Source organism: Rhinatrema bivittatum, chromosome 13 (genome assembly GCF_901001135.1).
Source record: "Rhinatrema bivittatum chromosome 13, aRhiBiv1.1, whole genome shotgun sequence".
Lineage (NCBI taxonomy): Eukaryota > Metazoa > Chordata > Amphibia > Gymnophiona > Rhinatrematidae > Rhinatrema > Rhinatrema bivittatum.
In genome coordinates this window covers 64352453-64372575 of record NC_042627.1, presented here as the reverse complement: position 1 = coordinate 64372575, position 20123 = coordinate 64352453, and the positions used below count along the sequence as shown (strand labels likewise).

General features: G+C 40.8%; 1 protein-coding gene across 8 annotated transcripts in view; it reads left to right on the top strand.

Moving 5' to 3' along the window:
* The window catches only part of TP53BP1 (tumor protein p53 binding protein 1), a 176121-nt gene that overhangs the window by 18030 nt on the left and 137968 nt on the right, over nucleotides 1-20123 (top strand). For 5 of the 8 annotated variants that reach the window (XM_029574969.1, XM_029574970.1, XM_029574971.1 and 2 more), the window contains exons 1-4: nucleotides 5269-5420; nucleotides 15663-15850; nucleotides 16206-16308; nucleotides 17452-17536. In XM_029574969.1, the coding sequence (XP_029430829.1) occupies nucleotides 15671-15850; nucleotides 16206-16308; nucleotides 17452-17536 (368 nt within the window). In that variant the 5' untranslated portion in view covers nucleotides 5269-5420; nucleotides 15663-15670. Of the gene's footprint in view, nucleotides 1-5268; nucleotides 5421-15662; nucleotides 15851-16205; nucleotides 16320-17451; nucleotides 17537-20123 lie in introns of those variants that run through there. The other 3 variants (XM_029574967.1, XM_029574966.1, XM_029574973.1) reach the window with 2 other exon arrangements.

Below are 20123 nucleotides of genomic sequence, written 5' to 3'. Positions count from 1 at the left end.
TTTTACCAGAGGTAAATGTTTTTAGACAAATTGGATTAATTTCTTTGATTGGGTGACTAGAGAGTTGGATCAGGGCAATTAGATGTTGTGAACTTGGATTTCACTAAGGTCTTTAACATGGTTCTGCATAGGCAATTTATAAATAAACTGAGTGCCATTGATAGGGGCCTTAAAGTGACTGATTGGGTTGGAAACTGGCTGAGTAGGAGGCAAAGAAAAGGGTAATGGTGAATAGTACTCTCTTCAAAGAAATGGGCATTACTAGTAGTGTGCTGCAGGGATTGGTCCTTGCACTGCTTCTTTTCAACATTTTTTATCAGTGACATTGTGGAAGGACTATCAGGAAAGATTTGCCTTTTGTGATGATACCAAAATCTGCAACAGGATAGATAGCCAGGAAGGTGTAGAAAACATGAGAGATTAGTGAAGCTTGAGGAATGGTCTAGATTTTGGAAGCTAAGATTTAATACCAAAAAATGGGCTGCAAAATCCCAAGGGAGCGGTACAGTGTAGGGAGGTGAAATTCTTCTATGTGCAAAACAAGAGCGGGATTTGGGGACGTTCATATCAGATTATCTCAAGGCCAAACAAGAGGATAAGGTGACAAAAGAAAGCCAGAAAGATGCTTAGATGCATAGGGAGAGAAATGGTCAGCAGAAAAAAGGTGATATTGCACTTGTATATGTCCCTGGTGAGACCTCACTTGGAATATTCTGTACAGTTCTAGAGACTGCACCTTCAAAAGGATATAAACAGGATGGAGCTGGTCTAAAGGTTGCTGCTAAAATGGTCAGTGATCTTCGTTATAAAGCACATGGGGAACAGACTTAAAAATCTAAACATGTATACCTTAGAAGAAAGGCGAGATGGGGAGATATTGATAGAGATACTATATTTAACTACCTCAGAGATATGAATGCACAGGGTTTCTTTCAACAGAAAGGAGACTGCAGAAGTCATGGGATGAGGGTAAAAGGAGGGCTAACTGAAGAGTAATCTAAGGAAGTATTTCTTTACAAAAAGGATGGTAGATGCATGGAACAGCTCAGTGGAGGTGGTAGAGACAAAGAATTCAAGAAAGCATGGGACAAGCACAGGATTGTAGAGCTGGGCAGTTGTGTGGATGGGCAGACAAAATAGGCCCTATGATCTTTTCCTGCTGTCGTGTTTGTATGTACAGTTTTAATCATGTTTAAATTCTGTCATTGGCTTGGTCCTTTCTCACTGCAGCTTCATATCATGACCCCTTGTCCTTGAATTTCCTTTTTCTACAGTAAATCTTACCTTCCCATACTTCATTGAAACCTTTCAAATATTTGAATGTTTCTATCACACACCTCTATCCTCTAGAGCAGTGGTTCTCAACCCTGTCCTGGGGACCCCCCCAGCCAGTCGGGTTTTCAGGCTATCCACAATGAATACGCATGAGAGAAAATTTGCATGTATGCAAAATTTGCATGTATGAAATTTGCATATATGCAAATTTTCTCTCATGCATATTCATTGTGGATAGCCTGAAAACCCGACTGGCTGGGGGGGTCCCCAGGACAGGGTTGAGAACCACTGCTCTAGAGAGAAAAATTTCAGTGTCTTAAGCCTCTTTTTGTCGCAAGTTGCTTATCATTTCAGTAGCTCTTCTCTGATCTGTTTCCATCCTCTCAATGTGCTTAGGCAGGTTTGTCCTCAGAATAATATTCAAGGAAGGGTCCCAATACTAACCTATACAAGGGCAACGTTACTTCCTTTTTCTTGCTGTTGTCTCGATTTATGCAATTGAGCACACAGTTATCTTTCCCAGTTGCTTTATTATTTTAAATGGCTATTTTGAGGCCATCTGAAATGATTACTTATAAATATTTATTTAGCATACATGGTAACATAGCAATGACAGCAGAAAAAGACCACAAGATCCATCCCGTCTGCCCAGCAAGCTGCTGCTTGTCTTTCTAATTGATATGTGGCTAATGGATTTTTGCAATACATGATTTTTTAGCACTGAAGCTAATTTTCCAAAATGTTGATCAATATTCTAGTTTTCTGAAATCCCCTTTCATTTTTTTCACTCCTTCTGGCATGGCTACTTTGCAGATGTTTTATCTTTGTAAAGTCCGTAAGTCACCAAGCACAGCAAAGCACTCTAAATCTAATTCCACACCCAGGTGAGTGCTAAGATTAAGTTGTACAGTCCCAATGAACTCAAAACGATTTGTAAGTCCAAAGGTAATATTTATTTATAACGGCAACTCCACTGTATATATAAGATCATGCTTTAAGCAAAAGGGTCCCCCGACACGGACCCGTGTTTCGCCAGGGGCTGCATCGGGGGGGACGCACAAGAAGATTCGGAACAATCTGTAATTAAAGGTAAAAACACAGGACTGTAACTAAATGTCGCTGACAGTGCCATATATACAATCAAACAGTATATACACTTACCAAGTTGAAGGGTATACACACGTAACAGGGAGCGCATTTAAATGTCATTCAACATGGAGTTTTAAACACGTAAAAGGCGCCAATACCTTCACAGACCAATCAGCTGAGGCACACAACCTACCAATCAGAGCAACGTATTGCTATCCAATGAGCTATCAGAGAAAATGCACCCATTCAATCTCTTTATTGAGACCTACGGGGGTAACGGTGTTCAACCGGTAAATCCAACGCTGTTCGCATCGAATCAGATGTGACGCCCATCTGATTCGATGCGAACAGCGTTGGATTTACCGGTTGAACACCGTTACCCCCGTAGGTCTCAATAAAGAGATTGAATGGGTGCATTTTCTCTGATAGCTCATTGGATAGCAATACGTTGCTCTGATTGGTAGGTTGTGTGCCTCAGCTGATTGGTCTGTGAAGGTATTGGCGCCTTTTACGTGTTTAAAACTCCATGTTGAATGACATTTAAATGCGCTCCCTGTTACGTGTGTATACCCTTCAACTTGGTAAGTGTATATACTGTTTGATTGTATATATGGCACTGTCAGCGACATTTAGTTACAGTCCTGTGTTTTTACCTTTAATTACAGATTGTTCCGAATCTTCTTGTGCGTCCCCCCCGATGCAGCCCCTGGCGAAACACGGGTCCGTGTCGGGGGACCCTTTTGCTTAAAGCATGATCTTATATATACAGTGGAGTTGCCGTTATAAATAAATATTACCTTTGGACTTACAAATCGTTTTGAGTTCATTGGGACTGTACAACTTTATCTTTGTAAAGGCCATGCCTATTTTATACTTATTGTTCTAAGTTATCTGTAAACCGATACGATGTGCAAACGGTTGTCGGTATATAAAATCTTTAAAATAAATAAATAAATAAATAAATCTTCTGCAAATAAGCATATTTCCCCTCAAGTTCCAGAGCTAGCATCAGTTCTATTTAAATAGAACTGATGCTAGCATTGAGCTATGGGGTACCCCTCTAAACCACTGATCACCACTCTGTGTCCTTTTACTCAACCAGTTCCTTGCCCAATTTATGGCTTTCTGACCTACTCTCATATCGTGCAGTTTGCTTACCAGTTCTTCTATATGGAACAGTGTCAAAAGGCTCCAGATAGACGTTTATGTTTGCTGCACCTCCATGATTCACTAATCTCATCTTTGGGTGAGTTTCCTCACTCCGAAGGACATCAAATCTTCACAAGAGAGCACTGTTCTGTTTGTATGTCTCACTTTGAATGTCAAAATGGCCCCTAACCCCTACACTAATACCTAAACCTCACCTCAAGTTACTAGGTGGGCCTCCTATAGAGATATAAATACCTACCTAGGATGAGGGTATTACGGCTAGGCGCTCTCTCTCCCTAGCACCCCCCCCCCCCCCCCCAAGGTTGTAGACGGGCCCTGACAGCTAGGCTAAAAACATCACAACACTGCTTTACGCAAATGAAAAAGGTGTAGTTCAAAACTGTCCTCCTATTTTTCTCATTTGCATCGCACCATGCGTTATGGTGCTTTCGCATGCGTTAAAGGTGCTTAACACATGCGAAAATGCCTTAACGCATGTATCTTCGTATAAAAATCTTGTGCTTGCTACCAGGCCTTCTCCAGCCTGTAGCAACCCCCTCATTCAGAGGATGATGCAATAAGACGCGTGGTAAAACGGGCGCTCGTAACACACACACATCCACCTCTCCTGCACGCTTGATGCAGTGTAAAATGATCTGCTGTAGTAAAAAGGACACGCCAGGGATAAATTGTGCATCCCTAGCGCTGAAATGCATCTGGCACCCAGGATATGTGGAGGAAATGTTTTTCTGGAACTTCATTACAACCCCTCTCCCTACAACCAAACAAAAGGCACAGGAAAACCAGGATTCCGGGGTCTGTGTTTTCAGTGTGTGTTTGCTTTAAAGACCTGGCTCAAGTATATTTTTTGGTACTTTTAAAATTCTTCCAAGATGTTGTGGTGGAACATATGTTCACCCTCTCCCGTCTTCAAAGCCAGTCCCCAAGTTATTTCTTTCCTCACTCCACTTAAAAGCACAGGAAGCATTGCCTGCATGGGGAATTGACAAGTTTTCCCCAGGTCCGGTACATCTCCTACTATCTGATATCAAGCAGTCAATCAGAGGAAAGGGAGTGGGAGAGGCCATGCAGGGCTGCTTCTGCTACATTTGCAAGCGAGCCCAGCACATCATGGCCAGAGCCAGCAGCAGCCACTGGCACACTGGCTGTGTTGCCATGAGCCCTTGACACGAGGATAGACTTAATGCCAACTCCAGGGCTGGCGTTTAAGTTTGCCGTGTTAATAAGTGTGCTTTGGGCGCTGGGAGATTTTCTGCATTAGGTGTAATAGCTAATAGCCTCATCAAATGGAATTGACATGTGATGAACGCTATCGGCTAAGCAGTTTGGGCATGCGTTTTGGAGGCGCTAATCCCCTTATTCCATCCGGTGTTAGTCTAGCACGTCCAAAAGGCACTCCCAGCCCCGGGTAAATCTGTGTGCTAGGCTGGGAGCACTTTATTGCATCGGCTCCTCAGTTTTTAACCAATCTCGACAATCCTGCTTTCCAAGACGCTCAATGGCTCCACTCATTCTGTCTACGGTCTGCACGCTGCTCTGTGCCAAGCTGAGCCCAGTCACCCCACCACCCGTTTTGCTACGTTAACGGTTTGACCACCAAACCGGGCTGCTTTAACGTTTAAAGGCGTTTCTTTCTGCAACAGGTTTAACGCTGCACTCTTGCAGACAAAGAGCCGCGATTCTTTGCTCCCTTCCACATTTCGCTGTCACCCACACCGTGGGAAGGGGAGGAGCCGCGCGCCACGCACCAGCAGGAATTCGGTGTCGTCACAGCCTGCTGGTTCCGGTCTCGTGGTGACTAATAATATTGCGCATGCTCCTTGCTGTTGCCGCTGCTCAGCTAATGTATGGTGCCCTGTAGTTCCTGGCTGTGGAGAGCAAGCAAGGTTTGTGTTTAGAAATCACGCCGGCTTCCGATAAAATAATTTGAGTGTGGAAGGAATGTAATAATTTTTATTGCAAAAAGGGGTCCCCCCTCCCTTGTTTATACTGTGCTGTGAACATGCGCACATCGCTGCTGGCACGCTGTGATGGAGGGAAGGGGTGGTGTGGGGCAGCTGACAGAATGGTCGGAGATGGAAGACTTGAGACGTTGGTGAAGGACTTGGGGGCCGGCGCGTGGAAAATGACGTGAGCGTAGTAGAATCGGGAGCCGCTCTGAGCGGTGGGTCCTGGAGTGCAGGGTGTTGCTTGGTTCTTGCGATCATGAGGATAGAATGAGCACACATGAGGGGCTGGTGGCCTGTGGTTGCCATAGGAACGTGAAGCCCGAACATGGCAGCGATTCTAAGGCACTGAAGAATAGGGGGAAGGGGGTGGGTACTGGCCTCCCCCCCCCATGCTCCATTTGCTAGTGCTGAATTGTCATCTCTTTGTCTGCTTCTCCACCCCCCACCCGCGTCAATGTGCCCTATCTACCCGTTAACCCCTCCCCCAAATTATGCGGTCAAACTACACCTAGGTAGCGAAGCTTGCTCGATAAAGTCCTTGAATCTCTGAGCTTGTGCACTGTTAGTAAAGCTGATTTTACTTGCTGAATCCTCCACCTCAAAATAAGTGTATGCTGAAATTCAGTAATATTTTAATTTTTTAGAATGAAAAGAGGTCTGTGGGCCCCCAAATTTGGAGATATGCCCATTAATTTGGAAGACAGAAAAATAATAATGATACCTGAGTTTTGAAGGGCAGTTATAGCTTTATCATTGGGAGCTGATCCTGACTGATTTGTGCTTTATTTGACATCTGCTGAAAAGGATATTAATCATTGATTCAAACTGACCAGCTTGGTTAGATAGGATAGGAAAACTATGGGAACTTAAATCAAACATCATCTCAGCATTACATAGTCTATGGTGCCATCTAACAGATCCCAAACAAACAAAAGAGAATGGTCAATAATTTGCAAAGTCCACTTGTTTTCAAATGCAAAGTAAGTTGGGGTTTTATTGCCAACTAAGGATGGCACAGATGCTCTAATAATGCATCTTACATGGAACTGTGTTTCGAATTGCTGCATCGGGAGTGATCTTAAGACGAACGAAAGCGGCTCCAGCAAACATTGTTTAAGGTCCCTCCTGACGCAGCTGTTAAAACTCAGCAAGAGACTATGATCTCTACTCAGCAGCTTATAAAAAGAAAAACCTCTTGACCTTCTTCTTGAATCTTGTAATTGAGCTCTCCTCTTTTATTTCTCGTGGCAATAGGTTGTGTAATTCAGGTCCCTGAACATAAAATATTTTCCCTTGTTCTCATTTATATATTTAATTTATTTATCGAGTTTTATATACCATCGTTAGGTTTCGCCATCACAACGGTTTACAAAGTTTCGATGTTTAACATAGTGTTCAGAAATTCATGTGCTTGTTAAGATAGTTATCGTAGTCGTTATAAACATATGTACAGGTTAAATTCCGTGCTTTGTATTGGTTCTGCAATGGAAGTTGTAGCATAGAGTCATTGGGTGTTTTGGTCGGCTTTGGTGAACATCCAGGTTTTTAGTTCTTTTTTGAAGGTTTTTAAATTTTGCTGTGTTCTCAGTTTGGTTGGGAGGGTGTTCCAGAGTTCGGGGCTTCCTAGGGAAATGGCTGTCTTCCGAGTTGAGGTAACTTGTTTGTGGCGAGGAGGCGGAACTTTTAGTAGACCTTTGTTAACTGAACAGAGATTTCGGTTTGGTGAGTGGAGTTTTATGGATGCACCTAGCCAGTTTGTTTTTCATATATTATTTTGTGTATTATGGATAGTATTTTGTAGTCTATCCTGTATTTTGTTGGGAGCCAGTGTAGTGAAATGAGAGTTGGAGTAATGTGATTGTATTTTGTTGTTCCTGTGAGTATTCTGGTGGCTGTATTTTGAAGTATTTGGAGAGGTCAGATGGTGGTGTAAGTTGAATAGCAGGGAGTTGCAGTAATCCAAGTTGGAGAATATGAGTAGTTGGAGGACTGTTCTGACGTCGTTGGGGGGAAAGGAAAGGTTTTGTCGATTATGACTCCTAGATTGCGGGCATGGGTGACAGGGGAGATTGCAGTCTTTTGATTCATTATTTTGAGTGGTGGTATGTGTGTGGGATTGTTCTTTCTATCCAGCATGATTATTTCTGTTTTATCAATGTTTAGGATAAGTCTCATGTTGGTTAGTAGTTGCTTTATTTTGGTGAGCCTGACAATACAAAAGAACATTGAGAAATCCCAATGAGTCTGATCTGAGTGGCCTAGATAGACAATCAATTTAAGGGTGGTATTGAAACATGGCATTGCCAGACTATGAATTCCTTTAAATAACAAAATTAAAGTTTTAAATGTAATGCACCATTTTACTGATAACCAGTGTAATTTAATCAGGATTGGAGTAATATGCTGGCGAACATTAGTACCAGAAACTATTCAATCATCTGAGTTTTGGGGACAATGGAGGGCTTGAATATTTGCTTGGGGGAGCCCTAAGTATAAAACATTACAATAGTCAGTTGGACCATTAGATCGAAAGGTAAAAGGGGCACTAAGGGAGAACAAGGCCATAGTGGAGAGATTAAAAGAAGTTTTTGCTTTGGTCATTACTGAGGAAGATATAAGGCAGCTACCCATGCCAGAAGTGCTTTTTAAAGGTGATGATTCAGGGAAATGAGAGAACTCTCAGTGAACCTGGAAGGTGTACTAGGACAAAGTGACAAACTAAAGAGTAGCAAATCACCTGGATCAAATGGTATACATCCCAGATTGCTGAAAGAATTGAAAAATGAAATTGCAGACCTACTGCTAGTTAATCAGCTATTGTACCTAAAGATTCAGGGATGGCCATTATAATGCCTATTTTTGAAAAGGGTTCCAGGGGTGATCTGGGATACTACAGACCCGTGAACCTGATGTTGGTGCCAGGAAAAATGGTTGAAACTATATTGTAAAGAACAAAATTACAGAACATATAGATAGTCATAGCTTAATGGGACATAGTCAACCTGGATTTAGTCAAGGGAAGTCTTGCCTCACCTATTTGCCTTTTTTTTGTCTTTACCTGATCTCAGAATGGTGATACAGTCTTTAGTAATAAAGTACAATTGACTATTGCAATGCTTTGTATGTGGGGTTACCACAGAAATTAGGGTACTACAGTTAGTTATGAATGGTGCGGTAAGAGTGATTGTGATCCTTCCCTCATGAGCAATCCTACACAAATTACACTAGTTGCCAGTGAATGATAGAATTGATTTTAAACTGTTGGTACTGTTGTTTAAGGCAATGCATATTGAAGATTACTCATTGTCTAAATTAGTTCACCTTTATGTAAATACTCAAATTTTCAGTCATTGGAACAAAATCTTTTAAAGGAACTGAATTTTAAGGATTATAAATATTAGGAAATGCGAAATAGATCCTTTTCCATTAAAGGCCCTAAGATGTGGAATAAAATTTCTAATGATTTAAGGAAAATGGAGCATTTGAAATGTTTTAGGAACATTTGAAAAAAGGATTTTAAAAACAATCTTATGGAGTATAATATAAAACAATTTTAAATACTGTAAAATGTTTGTGGAATCAATTTGTGTTTTTGTACAGTAAGCCATATAAGATCAACAAGTTGGATTTTGTGGATTATAAATGTAACAGATGTGGATAAAGGTGAGCCAGTTGATACACTATATCTGGATTTTCAGAAAGCATTTGACAAAGTATCTCATAAAAGACTCGAAGTTTAAAAAAAAAAAAAGTTGTGATCTATTGTGGATTAAGAACTGATTAAAAGATGGAAACAGAGAGCAGGGCTGAATGTTGAGTTTTCTCAGTGGAGAAAGATAAATAGTGGAGTGCCCAAGGGATCTGTACTGGGACCACTGCTTTTTAAAATATTTAGAAATGACCTAGAGATAGGAAAGAGTGAGGTGATCAGATTTGTTGCTGATGCAAAATTAATCAAAGTTGTTTAATCACAAGAAAATTGTGAGAAATTGCAAGAGGACCTTGCAAGACTGGGAGACTGGGCATGCAAATGGCAAATTACATTTAATGTGGACAAGTGCAAAGTGATGCATGTAAGGAAGAGCAACCCAAATTATAGCTACACCATGCAAGGTTCCACATGGGATTCACCACCTTGGAAAAAGATCTAGGCGTCGTGTGGATAAGATGTTGAAATCCTCTGCTCAGTGTGTGGCAGCGGCCAAGAGAGCAAATAGAATGCTAGGAATTATTAGGAAAGGAATGGAGAATAAAACGGAGAATATCTTAATGCCTCTGTATTGCTCCATGGTGCAACTGCTCCTTGAATATTGTGTGCAGTTCTGGTCACCACATCTCAAAAAAGAGATAGCTGCATTAGAAAACCTACTGAGAAGGGTGATCAAAGTGATAAAGGTGATGGAATGATTCCCTTATGAGGACAGGCTAAATGGCTCTTCAACTTGGAGAAGAGACGGCTGGGGGGAAATATGATAGAGGTCTATAAAATGAATGGAATGGGCAAAAGTGAATCGGTTGTTTTTCTTTTTCAAAAAGTACAAAGATTAGGGGTCATTCAATGAAGTTATTAGGTGATATATTTAAAACAAAATATTTTTTTACTCTATGCATAAGGAATTAATTACTGGAGGATGTGGTGAAAGCTGTTAGAGTAGCTAGGATTAAAAAAGGTTTAGACAAGCTCCTGCAAAAAAAGACCATAAACATTAATATGATGGAGTTGAGGAAATCCACTGCTTAGCCCTGGGATAGCAGCATGGAATCTGTTGACCTTTTGGGATCCTGCCAGGGTCTTGTGAATTGGATTGACTACAGTTGGAAACAACATGCTGGTCTTGATAGTCCTTTGGTCTGATCTAGTATGGCAAATCTTATGTTCTTAAATTCATTGCCCTTCAAACAAAGTGAAAAGGCTGAACATGAAATGAATGTCTGCCAGTTAACAGTAATAATTCAAGTAACATTTTTACTCAGGTTTGCTTGCTGGAAATGTTTTTCTGAGTTGTTTAAATTTCTATAAGCAGTTATCCAAACTATCAGGGAGCAGTCATTTACAGGGCATGGCTGTGCTAAAAGAGGCTTCAAAATTAGGAGTGACTAAAAGGATTTAACAGTTAACAAGATCCATAATCATTGAAGCTGTGGAGTATGCTCATGAGTGTGCACCATGTGAACTTATCAGTGTCTTGATGTACTGGACTGTATCTACTAAAATCCAGCGTACTTTTGTTTGCGCCTGAGCGCAAACAAAAGTAGGCCTATTCGCGCTCCTTTTAAAATCCACCCCTTTAAGTATATGGCATTGGAGACGCACTTGCCCTTCAATTTTCCAAAATTGGCAATTAAAGATTCATGTGGCAACATTTAAACAGCCCATGCGCTTGCAGGACTGCAAACTCATTTTTAAAGGTAAACTCTACTTGGAATTTTCCTTTTGAAAATGTGAGCCATTGGGTAACAGGACTACATTCTGAGCATGTTTGCACCTGCTTTGAATAAACCCATGTGTCCCAGCCTTATCCTGCTGGTTTTCTGACATGGGTAAAAGTACACATGGGTGGCTAATTTTTATCTGCTGTAAGGGGAGGGCACGTTTCTGTGGGGTGTTTCCTTCTGGTAAATAGCTCTTTACCCACAGGAAAACTTTAAAAAATTGCCCTCCATTTCTGTTATTGTTGGATAATGAGTTCCTTGCACCAATCACTTGAAAAGCAATTCGGATCATCTTTGCGGGGAGCCTCAAGTCCATGGCATGCCTCCAACAGATTTTCTAGTTTCTCCAATACTGAACTTTCACGGTGCAGGTATAATATTGTTGCAGCTTTTTCTGGAAGAGCAAACGGCTGCTCCCCATTGAGCTACATTGATTAGTTGTTTCTATGCACCAAAAATATATACAAGTCTCTGTAGAAATCCCTTGGGGTAATCACCAAAATACAAACAAAGGGGATTCTAGGTGTTCTTGACAAAACTCTGGTGTCCGGTACCCCTATCCAGGTTCTATACCACTATATGGTTCACTCCAATGGAGACCAGTATCGTTTTTACTTTAATAAGTGACTTTAAGAAACTCCCATCTTGTGAAATGTTCAATTGACTTTATTTTTTTATGTTTTTTAAACTTATATAACACAAAAATACTGTCCCATGTCAACTCTCCTTCAAAAACATTCTTCTCAAGCTGTATAGATAGTAATGTCATCAAACTTATCTTATTGCTTGCAACCGGCAGAGTCCCTCTTTAAAAAGTAGAGCTGCATGCATGATGGTGGTAAGGGGAGCCAGGAATGCTGTGAACTCCCTAGCCCCTGAAGCAGACGCATCGCATCAAAACACTGTGTGAGGCGGGCATGCAGCTCTACTTTTAAAAAAGGGACTTCAGCCTTTAGAACCATAAGTCTGATTACATTACTGTCTACACAGCTTGAGAAGAGTGTTTTTGAAGGAGTTGACATGGGACAGTATTTTTGGGTTATGTATGACCAATAAACATCATTAGAGCAATAGCTGACTTTCTTTTGCACCGCAGCTTGAGTACACTCAAGGAGTTTATTTCAGGAATCCATTTTGATTTCTTATTTATAATTTGGTGTATTAGCCATTGGGCTACCTATTATTATTATTAATTTTAATTACTAGAGTATTCAACTCTGCCCTGTTTTACTTTTACTATCATCTGAAGGGTGTTAAGGAATCATAATGTGTGCATGGCAAGGGCTGGGTCCTTTGAATTGAAATCCATCTTTATTTATTTATTTAATGTCTCTTATATACCGATGTCCGTTCGCACATCGCATCGGTTCACAGTAAAACATGAACTTTATGGGCGAAGCCCTTACAAAGAACATATAAAATAGATAAATACAATTAACTTTAGGGCGTAGCCCTTAACAAAACCAGGGAACAATACACTGGAGGGGGGTATTGATTTACATACTATAACCTATATATATATATATATATATATATATATATATATATATATAAATAACTATAAACATAAAATTATAACAGTTCAAAGTACCAAAATCTTCTCTTCTGTGACTCTGTGAATGTACCAAGGAGCCACAGACACTTTACTTTACCTTTGTGTGTGTGTTTGTAGTCAGAGTCCCTTGTGTACAGTGTGAATTGATTTCACTTCCCAGCCCACTTGCCCAGCTCTTTAGGGAAAAGAAGCAAACTTCACCCCCGACCTGAGTAAAGAGATGAAAAGAATACAGAAAGCAACTACAATGCTGAACTTCTCTGAGGCAAACCACATTGGAGTAGAGCAGGTCCCGAAAGATCTCGTTGTCCATAAATTGGAAGACTGCAGAGGCGTTGCACAACCTGAAGGGCATCCCTAGGTATTCATAGCGTTCATCTTGGGTATTAAAGGTAGTTTTCAATTCGTCGCCTTCCGGGATCCTGATCTGGTTGTTTGCCCCATGAAGGTTCAATTTGTTAAATATCTGCACGCCCTCAAGGCAGTCAGAGCTTGGAGATCAAGGGAAGAGGATATCGGTGGTTCTTGATAATAGAGTTAAGACCCCAATAGTCAATAGAGGGACGTAGCGACCTGACCTTTTGTTACAAAAAGAATCCAGCCCTAGCAGGTGACGAAGAGGGGTGAATGAAGCCTCTGTCCAAATTCTCGTTAATATATTTGGTCATGGGCTCTGGTTCAGGGGCAGAGAGCGGGTATACCCTGTCTCTAGGCGGTTCCTTGCCAGGGACCACCACTGAAATAATTGAACGGGTTTTCTCTGCCTCTGAGGAGTTCAGCGTTATAGCTGCTATGTTGTCCAAGAGGACAATGATATTAGCTTAATTTTGTTCAGTAATTTTATTGCTGTTGATGTACAATTGCTCATTTCTTTCTGAAAGGCTTGGCTTTGCTGTTGCAGCCAGGGGTAGAAATAGATTTAGAAAACTTAGTGCCATTTGAGGGAAAACCTTTTTTTTCTTTCTTTCTTTCTCTCTTCTGCTGTTTTGCTTATTTTGATTGGCTTTCTATCGTATTTTCCTTTTTTAATTTTGTTTTTAACAGAATTTTAGGGATCCAGTAGCCTTGGAAACAGCTCTATGTGGAAGGGTTAAATATGTTACGCTTTTCCATGGCTGCTGTTCCACATGTATTTAACTTGAAAAAAGTTTCAGCTGCACAGATCAGGTGGCCCTTATGTCTTGACATCTGCATTTCTCAAAACGCTTTGTTTATATTTATTTTCTTGGCTCTTTGAAAGTGGATATTTGTATACAAGAGCCATTACATGCCTTCTAAAAAAATAGAAAGAGCAGTATATATATTTTTTCTTTCCACATCACCCTTTTTGTTTTATTATTCACATCCTGCTAAGACTTGGGCATGACTCTAAGAGCCCAGAACACGCCGTGCCATGCTCGAACGATAAGACTTCAAATGTCTATACTCCCCCCTTACTTTATATAAAAAGTGGTTTACCTTTGCAGTTGTATTGTCCCTCTTTCACTTCCTTTTGTTCTACTGTTTATTTTTATTTATCTTTTCATTTTTATGGTCACACTAAAAATAAATATGACATTGAAAACATGTAAGTAACCAAAATATATTTATTTATTAGTACTACAGCTTTCTGTCTAGGAGTCAGCTTTTTTTTTTTTTTATTAATATCTTAATTGCTGTAAAGAGAGATTCTGGCTGACCTCCATTTCATGCAGCCCAGTAGATGATTTGATGATTTTTGTCTGGCTTGAAATGTTGTTATAAAATGGAGTTTGAGAATCCTAAATTCTCTCTCTCCCATTGTCTACCTTACCACTGTTCTTTACGTTCAAGTCTGACATGAAAGGCTTGATTTACCCAAATTTAGGATTTGGAAACATTTCTGGCTGGGAATTTTGTCATATTTGGCAAACAAAAAATAATCACATCCTGTGTTGCACACCACCTCTGTGCCATGGGTTTCTATCTTGGGAGACTCTTCCATGCATACCCTGTTCACGTAGGTTTTTAAGACTGGCCCCCATCCCAACAAATATAAAGCATTATCAGCTTTATTACAGTATGCAAGCCTCTCCACACTGCTTTATTTAAAAAAGAGCATAAGAAGCACTATGTTGGATCAAGCCCAGCATCCTATTTGGCAGTGTCCCATCCCAAAAAGTAGATACAATTTCTTGTTGCTTGCTTTCATTGAAAAGTGGGTTTCCCATGGTCACCTGGTTGATCTCTGTTTATGGACTTTTCCTCTAGGAGCTTCTGCAAACCCTTTTAAATCTTAGTTATGCTGGTTGCTGTGCCCGCAATCCTCGGGCACTAAATTCCCCAGCTTGATTGAATGTTGAGTGAAAAAATACTCATCTCCCATTTTTCTTTTTTCAAGGAGTGCCCTGGTCCTAGTATTATATGAAAGAATAAATACTTGTTCCTTGTTTACCTATTCCATCCCACTCATGATTTTATGACCCTCTGTCATTCCTTAAGCTGAAGAGCCCTAACCTGTTAAGCCTTTCCTTATAGGGGAACTGTTCTATCCCCTTTACCATTTTTGTTGCCCTTCTTTGAACCTTTAATTCCACTATTAAAAAAAAAAATATATATATATATATATATATATATATATTTTTTTTTTAGATGGTGACTAGAACTTCACATAATACTCAAGGTGCAGTTGCACCATAGACTTACCCAGTAGCATTAAGATGTTTCCTCTTTTATTCTTCATTCCTTTCCAATTAAATCTCAAGCAGAGAGAGAGAGTAGTAAGCAAATCTGTCCCTTTCTGGTTCCAGGCACACAGTGCTTTGTGCGGGGCTGGCCAGTCTCTCCCCAGGAAGAAAGGGACAGCTTACTACTCTCTCTCTGCTTGAGAGGTAAATGATTTATTTTCTTGTTCCTTGTGCTTGCTGTCTGCTAAATACATTTAATTCCATTTGTTAACATTTTAAATTTTACATTTATGTGTTTATTTCTTCCTGTTATCAAGACTCAGGCAAGTAAATGAATTAAAAGAAATTTAGACAAACTGGGGACAAACTCCCTGAAGGTTTAGCCCTGATACATAAGGCGAGGTTGTAAATAGACAGGAAGGGGGCTAAACATTGCCACCTTCCTAAAAGTTGCTTCCTGTACTCATCTTTTTGTATTTATTGAGGTTTCCGTTTATTGCCGTACATTCAGGTTCCTCTAATGTAGACCTCTTGTTCTCATTCCAGGGTAGCGAATGGACCCCAGTGGGAGTCAGCTAGATCCAGATTTGTCTCAACAGGATACTCCTTGTCTGATTGTTGAGGACTCCCAGCCAGAAAGTGAAGTGATTGGGGATGACCCTGAGCGAGCAAAGTTTGGCTTGTTAGCACGACACCTCTCACATCTGCAGGGCCAGACGGAAAGCTCTGTGCTGGTAAGCTATGAATAAGGGAGGGAGACTGGGAAGATTCCCCTTCACCACCTCAGAAAGTATTTTTATTCAGAAATAGCTCTGCAAATTCTGCTTGGTTTTTGGAGTAACCCAAGTATAAACTGCAGATTTGATATTGCTGATACTGAGCCACAACCACTCTAGTCATATAGAATAGTTTTGAGAATAGGCAAGAATGCAAAAGGTGAGAGAGGGGAAGAGGTGTTTGCCGCAATTTAAAAAAAAAAAAAAATATATATAGTTCTTTGATCACATCTGAGTCCTATCTTGCTGACGACATCGCTCTTTTTAAGAACAAAAATTGGTGGAGTAATAGCATGCATGTATCCTTTTACAGGAGCTTGTGTCTGGCCCTCAGAGCAACAATCCACCTGCTGAAGTAAGAGGAGGAGAAGATAACAAGGCCTCCTCTGTGCCTCTGAAGGAGAACCAGACAACAGGTGAGGGGGAGGTACGAACACTTTTTTAATGGTGATCGATCCCATTCTGAGCTTGGTAGGTACAAAGCTCGGTATCTCGCATGCTTTGTGATGTCCATGCAGGTTTTATTTTTCTCTCCAGGATTCTGTACGTTGAGTAGATGGGAGGGGTGCTGGTTCCTGCATCAGGTAGTGGGGATGAGGGAAACTGCCAGGATTAGGTGGTACGAGGAATAAAGCTGCGGGTCTGAATTGGACAGTGATAGAAAAGGAACTGCTAGTTCAGTTAGTGGTGGTGATTTGTAGGGGGTGTGAGCAAGTTGCCTATCTTAAGAATCAGTTGGTAGGAGAGAGCTGCCAAACAAAGTGTCAGATAGGAAGAAAGCTTTGCTGAGCCGAAACATCAGAAGTGGTTAAGGAGCTGCTAGATCCGGTCTTGCAGTGGGGTGGATGTGGATGCGTCCCAGCCTGACTTGGTCGTATGGGAGTGGGATGAATATCTTGCTCCTTGGATTGAGTAATGGGTGGTTAGTTGCTAGTAATGGAATTAAATGGTGAGGAGGGGAAGTCTTATGGGCGTAATATTACTCACTGGCCAGATTGTAAACTTAGCTGAATAAATGTATCTAGCTAATTTTGGAGGGTTGTTCAGTAGTGCAGCTGCACTATTGAATATAGCCAGCCATCTTAAAAATAGTCAGATAGCGGGATAAACTTATCTTTAGAACTACTCTACGGCACGACTGGAGTTAGCCAGATAAGTTATTCAACTAACTCTGAATATCTGAGTTAGGCAGGTAACTTACTTCCACCCAGGAATGCCCCTACATAATTCAGCTAAATTTTAGATGGATAATTTATCCTGCCAAACTTTAACTAGATAAGTGGGGAAAATATTGGAAAAGTCTGCATTTAGCTGGATCACTTGTGAGTGAACCAGCTAAATGCTACTGAATATTGACCTCATAGTTTCTGAGATAGAAATTGGGGGGAAAAGCTGAACCAGTAAGTTGAAGAGGTCATGGAAAAGCAGCACATTACTTTTTGTATTAAGGGCAGTGTTGTATTCAAGAAGCACATCCATTCCTTCCTTGTCTCCTGATGTGAAGAAATTCCTTTCTGAAATAATTTGCACTAATATAGAATTTCATGGAATGCTTTCAGATCCCATGGAAACATCCCACTCTGATGCTGATGGATATCTTAGCCAAGTGATTGATAGGTTACCATGTTCCAGCAGGAAGAGCAGGTACTGAAAGAGGAACAACTTAGTTTCTTTCTCTGTCTGTTCATGTCCATGATGAATCTTAAGAACATATATTTCCATTCTGGTTCAGACCAAGGGTCCATCAAGCCCAGCATCCTTTTTTCCAACAGTGGCCAATCCAGGCTACAAGTACCTGACAATTACCCAAACACTAAGAAGATCCTATGCTACTGATGCCAGTAATAGCTGTGGCTATTCTCTGACAACTTGATTAATGGCAGTTAATGGACTTCTCTTCCAAGAACTTATCCAAACCTTTTTCAAACACAGCTACATTAACCTCACTAAACTACAGCCTCTGACAACAAATGACAGAGCTTAATTGTGCCCTGAGTGAAAAAGAATTTTCTCTGATCAGTTTTAAATGTGCTACATGCTAACTTCATGGAGTGCCCCCTAGTCTTTCTATTATCTGAAAGAGTAAATAACCGATTCACATTTACCCATTCTAGACCTCTCATGATTTTAAAGATCTTTATTATATCCCCCTCAGCCGTCTCTTCTCCAAGCTGAAAAGTCCTAACCTCTTTAGTCTTTCCTCATAGGGGAGCTGTTCCATTCCCCTTATCATTTTGGTAGCCCTTCTCTGTACCTTCTCCATCGCAATTATATCTTTTTTGAGCTGCAGCAACCAGAATTGTACACAGTATTCAAGGTGCGGTCTCACCATGGAGCGATACAGAGGCATTATGACGTTTTCTGTTTTATTCACCATTCCCTTTCTAATAATTCCTAACATTCTGTTTGCTTTTTTGACTGCCGCAGCACATTGAGCCAACGATTTCAATGTATTATCTACTGTTACACCTAGATCTTTTTCCTGGGTGGTAGCTCCTAATATGGAACCTAACATTGTGTAACTACAGCACAGATTATTTTTCCCTATATGCATCAGCTTGCACTTATCCACGTTAAATTTAATCTGCTATTTTGGATGTCCAATCTTCCAGTCTCGCAAGGTTGTCCTGCAATTTATCATAATTCGCTTGTGATTTAACTATGAATAATTTTGTATCATCCTCAAATGTGATTACATCACTCGTCGTATTCCTTTCCAGATCATTTTTAAATATATTGAAAAGCACCGGCCCAAATACAGATCCCTGAGGCCCTCCACTGTTTACCCTTTTCCACTGAGAAAATTGTCCATTTAATCCTACTCTCTGTTTCCTGTCTTTTTAGTTTTCTTAGAAGCCTCTCATGAGTGACTTTGTCAAACATCTTCTGAAAATCCAAATTCACTACATCTACCGGTTCACCTTTATCCACATGTTTATTAACCCCTTCAAAAAAATGAAGCAGTTTTGTGAGGCAAGACTTGGAATCGCATATCTTCTGCTGTGAGGAAGGTTTGCGCTTCTTTCAGATTACATTGGATGGGGAGATATATCAATGGCTTTAAACAGGCTTTCCTTGTATGGTTTCTTGTGATTATTACAGTCATGTGGGTTTTGAGCCCCTCAGCATGAAAGGCTCAGTACTGCATAATTTCTTACAAGCTTGACGTGGTAGAATAGGAAAGTTAGCTGAGGAAAGAATGAGCCATGTCTTAAACTGGGCAAATTAGATAGGGTTTGTGGTCCTTATCAGCCATGTCCTTGTAAAAGACCATTTTATAGTGGTGTGCACTGTAATCACGGACTTATGTAAACATATAAGACAGTATTCACTCACAAAGCCTTTCATAAAAAAAAAATAAATCATATACAGGAATCAAATGAATCATCTTCTAGCATATATATCTAAACTTGAACTTTGTAAGTAAAATTGAATCATTAAAACAAACATACTGGAAAGCAAAAAAAGAAATGATACATAATTTAATCCCTGGTGCTATAAAATGTGCCTTATTTAATTCTAATATTTAGGACGCATGGGGACTGGTCAAACCGTTGGAGCCTTTCACCTCTAGCCACTTGTTTAAATCCCAGCTCAGGTGGTCTCTGTGAAATGAGGTGATGCTTCCGTGCTTTAGTACTCTCACCGCCCTCCCCAGGCCTTCCCTCATCCTTCTACAGTGCAGTTCTATAGCTTTCAGTCCTGAGTTCCACTGGGGTAGCAGCAGCGGCTGTGATCGATCAGGAAGAAGCATGGTCAGGAATTGGGCAGCATGTGAGCTCTGATCCCAGGCCCCATCTTTTCCATAGAGGAAGTGGGGCCTGGGACTCGAGCCTACCCAATGGCTCAGTTCCCCCTAGGCTTCTTCACAGTCAATCACCACTGCTGCCGCCACAGTGGGGCCCAGGACCAGCGCCTGCTGTAAGAAGAAAGGCCAGTAGCAGTTTTGGAGAAGAGAGGGAACAAACTACTGGGGAGGCCATCCCACACATATTCCTTACAGCCCTTTCAAGTACCCTTAAAGCTGTATTTACCCCCCCCTGTTAGATCATTCCATAAGTTGAGTGCACTACTCTGATACAGGTGCCAACTGAATAGTTCAGCGTTAGAGCTATCAAGAGGGGGAGGGTTGTAGTTCTTAATCAGAGGACATTAGACATTGATGTATATCAGCATGACAAGGTTTGCCAGAAGGTTCTGAAGGGAGGAAATGCATTAGCGTTCCACAGAA